At 46.2% G+C, this 12,083-nt stretch overlaps 1 protein-coding gene across 1 annotated transcript in view; it reads left to right on the forward strand.

The window, feature by feature from the left end:
• Positions 1-12,083, forward strand: part of LOC124010018 (histone-lysine N-methyltransferase 2C-like) — a 139,952-nt gene that overhangs the window by 77,090 nt on the left and 50,779 nt on the right. The window contains 8 exon segments of the mRNA XM_046322321.1: positions 3,877-3,963; positions 4,243-5,003; positions 6,776-6,910; positions 8,491-8,607; positions 9,086-9,190; positions 9,327-9,431; positions 9,858-10,039; positions 10,360-10,524. Coding sequence (XP_046178277.1) covers positions 3,877-3,963; positions 4,243-5,003; positions 6,776-6,910; positions 8,491-8,607; positions 9,086-9,190; positions 9,327-9,431; positions 9,858-10,039; positions 10,360-10,524 — 1,657 coding nt within the window.

Genomic DNA, 12,083 nt, shown 5'->3' on the forward strand with positions numbered 1-12,083 from the left:
GACCCGCGCACCACTAACACGTACTAATCTACAGCTTTCTTGGTCCATAAACTTGCAGGAAGATTCTTAAGTAGCTACATTTTAGCAAATGTATTGAAAATGAAATAAAGACAACATTTTCCCCCACAAATCTACACCCTATACCCCATAATTTAGCTGATACAGCTAGCTAGCAACACCACAGGTGAATAGGATAGTTATTGTAATCTTTGCTAACAGGTCACATAGCCATCTACTTGGCAAGCTAGCTAGCTAACTTATTGCATGCATGTCCGGGCTCATCGACACAAGCCTTATAATTAGTGAATTAAACTAAACTAATATTTGCAACAGGAGTTTGATTTTGGTCACTGTGTTACTGTCCTCTGCATTGTGCAGTGGTCGTCAGGGGTCAGTGGCGGCTAGCATAGCAACAGTTTTACTATGTGGAGGGACTACCACCGTCACTTGCCCAGACAGAGATCAATTAACCAAATATAGATGGAGATACAGTGAAACAAAATTACATGAATTGATTATCAGACAAGTCACAGGCTTTTAGTGCCAAATTGCAAAACATTTTGGGACTATATCAACAATGGATTAATTTAACAAATACCAAAAGATAGTTTTGAATGAAATTTTGATAAGCTACTTAACATTCTATCAAAATGTGCTAATCAGTTCTGCTCAAAATAGACTAAATATGATCATGAACATTCACCTCAATTTAGCTAACATTTTCCCAGCCTAAGAAAAATTGTAGCCAAATGGAGATTCAATGAAAATAATGCTTTTCTTAGACTCAGAGCAGCGTGATGGCGTTGTCCCAATCCAAATGGTGCTGAAATGATCAAGTTTCCAACACATGGCTATTGCTTTAAATTGATTATAAAGATTGGATATGATTTTGGGAGTTTTATTAAACAACAATTTGAAACATGCCTTCAATTGCATTAGCCTAATTTATTCCAATATGTTCTTTGTTCAGTTGATCATAACTCGGCCTGAGGTTGAGATTTCCAGTCTCCTCGCTTTTCTAAGACTAGGGCCTCGTCTACACTGCTGCCAACCTCTGAAGCCTTGTTCTCAACACCAGTTTAAATCAATATGCTGTTTTCTAGAAATCAGGATTTTTTTTCCGGGTTCGTGCTCATTACATTTCTGTGTCGGACCAGGCTTGGGCTCAGGCTTAAGCTCACCGGGGTTGGGAAAGACCGGGCTAGAATTTTCGGGCCTGGCGACAACTCTAGCTCAGAGCCCTGATATGTAGCAGTTTGTCATGGTTATTCCTAGCCCTTCCCCAGCCAGCAAAAATGCTCACATGGCCTACGTTTGGACAATAGTAACAACATGGGAAGTTGGGAAAAGTGTTTGTAGTTCATTGTGCCAAGTTTCCATCATGAATTCTCAGGATAGATGTGAGGAGCTACTGGAGAATGTTCAAGAATGCAATGACAAATAATTTTATTGCAACACAGTCCATAGAATACTAAGTTGCTTGAATGGGACAAAATTGCTTGCATTGTGTGTGTGCACCACAAGGTCTGTTCTCCACAGTTGAATTGAAGTGTGCAGTAGCTCACCTGAAGTGTTTAATAGCCTGTAGCTCAGGACCATTAACCTCTTGCTCCTACCTGACACGCAGGCGTCCCATCTAGACATCTGGAAATGCAAATGCGCTACGCTAAATGCTAATAGTACTAGTTAAAACTCAAACGTTCATTAAAATACACATGCAGGGTATTGAATTAAAGCTACACTCGTTGTGAATCCAGGCAACAAGTCAGATTTTTTAAATGCTTTTCGGCGAAAGCATGAGAAGCTATTATCTGATAGCATGTAACACCCCAAAAGACCCGCAGGGGACGTAAACAAAATAATTAGCATAGTCGTCGCTACACAAACCGCACAAATAAAATATAAAACATTCATTACCTTTGACCATCTTCTTTGTTGGCACTCCTAGATGTCCCATAATCACTATTGGGTCTTTTTTTCCGATTAAATCGGTCCGTATATAGCCTAGATATCGATCTATGAAGACTGTGATAAACGAAAAAAATAGCGTTTTATAACGTAACGTCATTTTTTAAAATTAAAAAAGTTGACGATAAACTTTCACAAAACCCTTCAAAATACTTTTGTAATGCAACTTTAGGGGTTAGTACACGTTAATAAGCGATCAAATTGATCACGAGGCGATGTATATTCTTTAGCTGTCCGTCTGGAAATAATATCCGGGTAAATCTCAACCAAAATATCCGGTCGGAGACCTGAACAAATGGCTTGTCTCTTCTTCGTTTGACCAAGAAACAAAGCCTAGGCAAATGACAAGACTGTTGACATCGTGTGGAAGCTGTAGGTATTGCAACCTCAGCCCCATTTATTGTGGTTCGCCTTTATCAATGGGTTGAAGTGGCGGATGGATATATATTTCAGATTTTCCTGCGCTTTTCAATGAAACCCACGTTCTGTTATAGTCACAGCCGTGATTTAGCCAGTTTTATAAACGTCTGAGTGTTTTCTATCCACACATACTAATCATATGCATATACTATATTCCTGGCATGAGCAGCAGGGTGCTGAAATGTTGCGCGATTTTTAACAGAATGTTCGAAAAAGTAGGGGTAGGAGTAACAGGTTAACCTCCGCTAATATTGAGTTAATAAAGTCTTCCTGCCCAGTGTTGGCCTAGATCGATGTCTTTGCCATGAGAAAATGTGGTATTTTTATGTGACAGATTCATTATTTAGTAATGGATTATTTGGTTACTTTGTGGCAATGGAGGCTGCTGATGGGAGGACGGCTCATATTGATGGCTGGAATGGAGTCAATGGAATGGTATCAATCACATGGAAACCACGTTTGATGTGTTTAATACCATTACATTGACTCCATTCCAGCCATCATTATGTACCGTCCTCCCCTCAGTAGCCTCCACTGCTTTGTGGGGCACTTGGCTGGAAATATGTAAGCGAGGGACAGCCACTGTAATCAAAGGCTGCTAGCTAGGTTTGGATTTACAAATCAAAAGCTATGCCACTTTGGCTGTTGGGACTTAGGGTGTGATTTGAAATAATGCACAGTTAAAACTGACTCATTCCATGCCTTCCGAGTGGTGCAGCGGTCTAAGACACTTCCTCGCAGTGCTTGAGGCGCCACTTCGGACCCGGATTTGATCCCAGGCTGTGTTACAACCGGCCGTTACCGGGAGTCCCATAGGGCGGCACACAATTGGCCCGGGTTTTGCCGGGGGGGGGGGGGGGGGGGGATTACACTTGGCCCATCGCGCTCTAGCGACTCTTTGTGTGTGGCAGGCCGAGCACCTACAAGCTGAGTCATCAGTCATCCATTAAACAGTTTTTCCTCCGTCACATTTGTGTGTCTGGCTTCCGGGTTAAGCTGGTGGGTGTTAAGAATCGGGGTCTGGCGGGTTCGCCTTTCCCGAACACGTTGGGGAGTTGCAGCAATGAGACAAGATAGTAATTGGATAGTAATAGTAATAGTAATTGGAAATTGGATATCACGAAGTTGGCAGGAAAAGAGGGTTTAATACAAAATGTTTAATGAACTGACTCATTTCACTGCCAATAAGCCTGCTGGGCATCATAATATTTCCACCTGTATTGGCCCCCTCTAATATTTATTTATTTATTTCACTCTCACCTCTCTCGCGCCTCTTTCTCGCTCTGACTTTGCTCTTTGTCTCTGTCACCTACTTTTTCATTTTCATTCCATTAATGTTTAATTATGTCCATATCCTGAGATGAAAATTATGACTCTAATCTTTCCCAGATAATCGGTAGTTATGTAACAGGCTGCGTCTGGCCATATGAACAGTCGATGATGGCGACACGGCAGCTTGGTTTCTCTCATTCCCTTCTTCTCTCCTAGGTGTGTCGGTGGAAGCTGCTGCTGTTGAGGGGGTGGAGCAAGAGACTGAGGTGTCTGTCAACAAGGACCGGAGCCAATTACATACAGGTAGGTCTCACCACCACCTTAATCCATTACTATAGCCAAATATTAGCTTTACTTTCAATGTATAGTTCTTCCTGTACTTCTATTTCCACTTCCTCACAATAATTGGTAGTCATTTTTGAATAGGCCCTATACCAGCTTAGTTTAGGCAACTTCTGTTGCTTGACATATTGGTGTAAAATTAGCCTGTGTTGTGCATCCATTCTGGTTTATCATTGATTGGTTTCCATGATTACATTATATTGACGTGTCCTGTGTTGTGATCTCTGTTTACTTTCTCAGAAATGCAACCAGCAGCAGAGACCCTGATCACTTCAAACGAGAGTCCTGAGTCTCCCAGGTTGAACAAGCAGGAGCCTGAGCAGCCCATACATCTGCCAACCCAGACTCTAGCAGAGCCAGAGCAGCCACAGGATATGACAACAGGAATGACTAAGTCAACAAATACAGAACCCTCTTCTGAAAAGAGGGTGGTCAAACCCAGACCCAGCACAGAGGACATTAAGGCCTTGACCCCACTCACCACCACCACCACCACCACCAAAGAACCTAGTACTGCATCCGTAACCATCAAGGAAGAACCCATGGAGGCAGCCTCTGAGCCTTCAGAAGTGGAACAGGTTGAAGGTCCTTCAGGTCTGGAGACTGCAGCGAAGGAGGCTTGGAGGGAGAAACAAATGTCTGGAATTCTGACTGATGGGGTTTCGACGGTGGCTGGCGCCTCGGAAGAGATGGACACCACACCTGAGACTGAGAGCAAGCCTAACCTCTCCCACCTCAGCCCCCCCATCAATGATAAGCCCTACAAGACATCTATGGAAAGACTGGCAGAGATGGCTGCCTCCCCTACCCACTCCTCTCCTAGGAACAGGGGTCCCTCTCCCAGGCAGCCTCCCCAACCCCACCACCCCCACCCTACCCTGGGTGAAAACGGCAGCAGCTTCTCCTCCACCACCCTCATACCACTCACCCCTAAGATTGGCATGGGCAAGCCAGCCATCTCCAAGAGGAAATTCTCCCCAGGCAGACCCAGGGTGAAGCAGGTATGACATTGGTAGTGCTGGGTGGCTGGCGGGTGTGTTATTCTTAGTATTTCAAGGGTAATCATGCGTTATCCCAAAGCTACAGAATCTCTTTTAGAATCTCGTATTTGCTTATTTATTTAATTATGTATTACGTATTTATGTATTACATAGGTCTGTATTTATTATATTTTCAAAAAGCATGTATAATCCCGGGTTGAAAACCGTAGAGTAATTGTGTTATGCCATTGATCCTCTGTTTGGTCATTGTGTGGGTGAGTGTACGTATCTGATGATGAGAGGTGGAGAAGCATTCTGAATGCTCTGCCCCAGAGTGGTGATTTGACTCAGTGGTTTGCAATAGGAACAAAACAAGTGTTGCTGCTGCAGAGAACACTTAACCCGGAGAACTTGCCAGTGGTGGCAGTTGAGAACCATTGTGTCTGTTGTATCATCAGCAGAGTTCAAGGCCGTTCTCACCCTTTCCCCTCAGTTTTCACTTGGTCTGTTGGACTCTAAAAGTCACACTGTGCAGAATGAGAATACTTATAGAGTTGTATTCCTTTGGCCATATGCAAACACTCTCATCAAGACCGTTCACACACTTTACCCCACCCCCTCTACATAATCTACCATACTTTCTCTCACTTTGTCTACACACAGACACACGCACTGCCCCACAGCCCTATAGGAACACACTGACAACATACATACACAGTATTAGCACACTACTTTTTATAGATCCATATAGCCTATATGCAAGACTGCAGTATAACATCAAAAATTCAATTGCACCTGTCCTAGACTAATGTGCCCTCTCCATGGAAATCCTAGTACATGTCTTGTGCATTCTCCCTTGAATACCTTTCATTAGGGTTTTGTTAAGCACATTCCACTTTCATCAAGCCGCTAGTCAGGGACACTGTATGCGGGTTGGGACAAATCTTATGTGCTTAGAACTGGGATATTAATCACACCCATGGCTATGATATATTATGGATGATTCTGAGACTGAGGAGAGTTAAGCTTTGAAACACTGTGTTTTTCTCTCCAGATATATCCTATTTCTTAAATAAACGGTGGGTGTAGACTTAGACTAATTTGTTAGTTCAGGCCTGGAGGATATCTGATGTGGAAATTTGAATACAGTGCAATCTTGTGTACATTCAGATTTAGTGTCTTCAAGTCGAGCATGCTTCTGTCTCGAGGCATGCTCCGTCAGTCGTGCTGCCTGATGTAACCAGGCGTTGTTTTGTCAAAAAGCCAGTGGTATGAGTGAGGCAGTGACACGAAGTTGTCATGGCGGGAGGATGCTGAGGTCTCTTCCTCCTCGTCCTGCTGCTGTTACACGGTGCCGTTACCTTGGCGAATGCTGCTGTGCTGTGTGAACTCAAGGTTGCTGTGCCGACTAACACAATTCTGCTTAACCCATGTAAATGCTGTCTGAATATCTACCTCCAAACATGCCTCAACTTATATGCATGAGAGATCTCTAGGCATGGCTTCAATTTATAAAGCATCATGTGCATCATATCATCCTGGTTTTACACCCCAAATCAGAACAGAATCATTAACTCTGCTTTTACTTAGGGTGTGTTGAATTGTCCCAGCAAGCTTCTTCAGCCACTAGCCATTTTTAAACTCACTGCATCTTTAACATCACTGTCTCTTATGTTTACACCATCGCTGGCTTGGTTTTTAAGTTGCTGCATTTTGTCGCCCTCCTCCTTCCTTCCTTCCCTCTCCCACTATCTCACCCCCAACCCGACCCCCCCCCCCTACCTTTACCTTAGGGCGCATGGCATGGGAGCCCCCATAGCAGTGTGAGCTCTCCCTCCTGGTCCCCAGACCAGCCAGAGGGGTGGGACGTCTCAAATACCAGGCAGCTCTCCTCCGGCTGCGGTAGCCCCGGGTGGAGCATCCGAGTGGTAAAGAACCATGGCTCTCTCTCTTTGGAGACCACCAGAACCACCACAGGGCCATGCCACGGCAGCGCCCTATTTACCACTTAGGCTTTGTGAAGTGCACTGGCAGAGTGATGATTGATGTCACTATCTTAATGATGAACTTTCGTCATTAATCATCCATCATTCACCTATCAATGCTTCACCAGAGGAGAAGATACTGGTGAATTCACAGTGAGAGGCTAATAGGGGAATGGTGGATGTGAGCCTATAGTAGCTTAATACAACTCCCCCTTAATGGCAGAATACCTCACTTTTATCTGCCAGAGACAATCCCTTTCTAGGCTTTGTACATGTAACGTTAACCCAAAGCATGGTGCTATAGCTTGGCCTACGTTTGCAGCCCAAGGCAGAAGGTTTAATCTGCGTTTGTTTCTTAGTTTGTTTGTTGTTTTGTTTGATTCGTACATTTGTGGGTAAGTTTGGGACAGGGTGGAGATGGGGATTTTATTAAGTGGGCTGTGTGGGCCTGCCCAAGTGGATACTGTAATATATCGCCATGGTGACATTAGCGTCACAAGCTCTAGCTCTAAGTGAGGTGGTAATTGCTGGGTCTTAGCAGGGGTCCAGGGCAGGTTAAATGGCACCATACTGTGTGTCAATCAGGACGTCAGATGGCTGGGGGGCTGGGAGGGACTGGTCTGGAGCTAAATGGGGGATCGGGGGAGAGGTTTGGGTGGTGGGGGAGATTCATGGAAAGTAGACCCCAGTTTGACAGTCGGGATTAGGCCCAACCAGCCACCAGCACCGGAAATGTGTTGACAGCATAATGGAGCTCAAATGGCCAGAATAACATTAGAGGCCCTCTGTCGACAGCCTGGACAGAGAGCCTGGACTCTTTTGTGTTCGAAAGGCTGCCTCGCAGAATGTTGCAACAGAGAGAGAGGCCTAAGAAAGATCAGAACATCAACAGGGCTTATTTGATGAAATGGGTTTTGTGTTGTCACCACTGGACAGACGATGCTCTGAACAGTTCTAGAATGTAGAGTAGTCCTCGTTGAATACATTTTCTTCTCTCCTGAATCTGAAACTGCTTTTCCCCCTGCATCAATTTATGGTTTGTAGCTTGAATGAAGTGCAATTCTAATATTTTTTTAGGTTTGGACTTTTGCAAAACAAACCATTTCTTATCTGTGCGTAGGCTTTGCTTGCACTAGCAACGTTCTACTACCTACCATCCAAGCAAACAACACTGGAGGGTAAATGTCATTACCTCTGTGGAAGTAGACCGAGCTGTTCTTCCTGTTTTACAGTCTTATCTCACTAGATGCCAGCAGCCTCACAGCTCCACAGTGGGCTGCAGGAAAGGTTCTCTATGGCAGACTTTTTAATTAAGCTGACTTCATCGCTCAGGTCTAGCAAGCCAGGACGCACGCGCGTGTTTCTGTGTGAGACCGAGCTCGACCTGTGCAATTGTGTGCGTTTCTCTCCGTGTGCTGTGTGTGAGTAGCTGTGTGTGAGTATGTGTGTGTGTTTTCTCTTTGTGTGTGTGTTAGTTTAGAAGGAGCACTAAGGTGTGTGTGTGTGTTTCTCTCTGTCTGCAGGGTCGAGGGTCAGGCTTCCCTGGGAGGAGGCGACCCAGAGGGGCGGGGCTGTCGGGCAGAGGAGGGCGGGGCCGAGCCAGGGGGAAGAACGGCGCCAGTCCTACAGTCAACCCGGGGGTAGGCTATGTCACCAACACCAACCAACCTGATCACTTTAGTTGACACTAATCCATTACAATGAATTATTAGGCAAAGCACTGTTTTATTTACCCCTTATCCATTAGTGTCCTAGGTTCCCTGGTGTGTATTGTAAACACACCAGATTATGTTCTAGCTGTAAAGACTGCAACATAAAAACACAATCCTCCCAGTGGGCATGTTACTCAATAGCAAAGGGTATTGACACAGCATTAGTGTCGCAGTCTAATGCTAATCAATAGCGATATCTCGGCATTGTCTTGTGATGCTGTCATCTTCACGTGCTGTGAGACAATCACAGGTTAGGACATGCCCTATAATTAAGCCCTATGGAGATGTAGGCTATACCCCTGTATTATTGGTAAGAAATCAGAGGAAAATTTTTCTCATACAGGGACACAATCCTCCTCAATCCTTACTGACTGTGAATGTGTGCATCATGCTTCATAACATGCAGGTGACCTCCATGGAATCACCATACCAGGTAAAGGAAGAGGAGGAGAATGCCATGCACAACACTGTGGTCATATTCTCCAGCAACGACAGTTTCACATTGAAACAGGTGGGCATGTGTATTCGTACACAATTTATTCATTCACTGTACCTTTAACAATTATTCAATTATTCCCTCTTACCCTAGTACAGTGGAACTTTGAATCTCTATTACTGTATGTAAACTCCATTTGTTTCCCTCTCAGGACATGTGTGTGGTGTGTGGGAGTTTTGGTCTGGGTGCTGAGGGTCGTCTCCTGGCCTGTGCCCAGTGTGGGCAGTGCTACCACCCATTCTGTGTTGGCATCAAGGTAAGGTCCCCGTCCCTTACAGTGGCAGAGCCACTCTGAGGTCTTCATGAAGATTGACACTACATAAGAACAGGAAACATGGGAACTCCAGTTATGATTGGGCTCAGGGTTAATTGTCTACTGATTTCAAATCCTTTGAATTGTGTAGCCAAGATTTTAACCTGGATATGATTGATTCCGTGTGTGTGTCAACTGGATTAAACGGACCATGTTAACTCTGTAATCAGATTGGCTCAAGTTGCTTCTATCCTTCTATCTTAATGCTGCCAATTACTGCAAACAACACTCTTTAGTGTAGCTCAGCTGGACAGCGATATATCAATGTCCATTACTATAGGACTGTTTTACTGAGACAAGCGCACGCAATGTGGACTTTTGCCAATATCCTCACACAACCCATCTGATCCTGTCCTCTCCTCATCCCAGATCACCAAGGTGGTGTTGAATAAAGGCTGGCGCTGTCTGGAGTGTACGGTGTGTGAAGCGTGCGGCCAGGCCACCGACCCGGGCCGTCTGCTGCTGTGTGACGACTGTGACATCAGCTACCACACCTACTGCCTGGACCCTCCGCTGCAGAATGTTCCCAAGGACAGCTGGAAGTGCAAATGGTGTGTAGCTGCCTGCTGCCTCATCTGTGCACCCCCTCAACCTCTTCCTATTATTATAACATGGTTGTGTCCCAAATGGCCCCCTATTCTCTATATAGTATATAACATCAATATTCGTAGATGTAAGTGAAAAGTCAAAGTACCAGTAACAAAACTTGATTATTTGCCGTCCCCTCACACAGAAAAACCTTTCCATTTCCTCCATGAATGATTGAGTTGTTATTTCTCAATGCCCTGTACTTAGTGTACAACCACCTGAATGTACTACTCACCTCTTCACTGACACCTGTCCTCACTCCCTCTCCTGTGCCCTCCTGCAGGTGTGTGTCCTGTACCCAGTGTGGTGCCACCTCGCCAGGCCGGAGGTGTGAGTGGCAGAATAATTACACCCAGTGCGCCCCCTGTGCCAGCCTGGCAACGTGCCCCTTCTGTCTCCAGGACTACAGCGAGGGCGAGATTGTGGTGCAGTGCCGCCAATGCGACAGGTGGGCCCCCTGCTCCTCCCCAACCAGCCAAATGTCTTTATTATTATATTATTCTAATATTATTTACATGTTAACCACCATTTCATGTGAAGTGCAGTCTGTCACATCAGAGACTTACTGCCCCTTTATGGTACCCTTAAACCCAACCCCCTTCTAGCCCTGCCCCTTTATGGCACCCTTAACCCCCTTCTCCACCTGCTTCTTTATGGTACCCTTAACCCCAACCCCCTTCCTCCTCCTGCCCCTTTATGGTACCCTTAACCCCCTGCTCCTCCTTCTTCTTTATGGTACCCTTAACCCCCTTCTCCTCCTGCCCCTTTATGGTACCCTTAACCCCCTTCTCCACCTGCTTCTTTATGGTACCCTTAACCCGCTTCTCCTCCTGCCCCTTTATAGTACCCTTAACCCCCTTCTCCTCCTGCCCCTTTATGGCACCCTTAACCCCAACCCCCTTCCTCCCCTGCCTCTTTATGGTTCCCTTAACCCCCTTCTCCTCCTGCCCCTTTATAGTACCCTTAACCCCCTTCTCCTCCTGCCCCTTTATGGTACCCTTAACCCCAACCCCCTCCCCTGCCTCTTTATGGTTCCCTTAACCCCCTTCTCCTTCTGCCCCTTTATGGTACCCTTAACCCCAACCCCCTTCCTCCCCTGCCCCTTTATGGACCCCTTAACCCCAACCCCTTCCTCCCCTGCCTATTTATGGTTCCCTTAACCCCTTCTCCTCCTGCCCCTTTATGATACCCTTAATCCCAACCCCTTCCTCCCCTGCCCCTTTATGGTACCCTTATGGTTCCCCCCCTCTCCTCCTGCTTCTTTATGGTACCCTTAACCTCAACCCCTTCCTCCCCTGCCCCTTTATGGTACCTTAACCCCTTCTCCTCCTGCCCCTTTATGGTATCCTTAACCCCCCCCTTCTCCTCCTGCCCCTTTATGGTACCCTTAAGCCCCTTCTCCTCCTGCCCCTTTATGGTACCCTTAACCCCTTCTCCTCCTGCCCCTTTATGGTACCCTTAACCCCAACCCCCTTCCACCCCTGCCCCTTTATGGAACCCTTAACCCCCTTCTCCTCCTGCCCCTTCATGGTACCCTTAACCCCCTTCTCCTCCTGCCCCTTCATGGTACCCTTAACCCCCTTCTCCTCCCTGCCCCTTCATGGTATCCTTAACCCCCTTCTCCTCCTGCCCCTTTATGGTACCCTTAACCCCCTGCTCCTCCTGCTTCTTTATGGTACCCTTAACCCCCTGCTCCTCCTGCTTCTTTATGGTACCCTTAACCCCCTTCTCCTCCTGCCCCTTTATGGTATCCTTAACCCCAACCCCTTCCTCCCCTGCCCCTTTATGATTCCCTTTACCTCCTTCTCCTCCTGCCCCTTTATGGTTCCCTTAACCCCCTTCTCCTCCAGCCCCTTTATGGTACCCTTAACCCCCTTCTCCTCCTGCCCCTTTATAGTACCCTTAACCCCCTTCTCCTCCTGCCCCTTTATAGTACCCTTAACCCGCTTCTCCTCCTGCCCCTTTATGGTACCCTTAACCCCAACCCCCTTCCACCCCTGCCCCTTT

The sequence above is a fragment of the Oncorhynchus gorbuscha genome, linkage group LG22 (genome assembly GCF_021184085.1).
Source record: "Oncorhynchus gorbuscha isolate QuinsamMale2020 ecotype Even-year linkage group LG22, OgorEven_v1.0, whole genome shotgun sequence".
Taxonomy (NCBI): domain Eukaryota; kingdom Metazoa; phylum Chordata; class Actinopteri; order Salmoniformes; family Salmonidae; genus Oncorhynchus; species Oncorhynchus gorbuscha.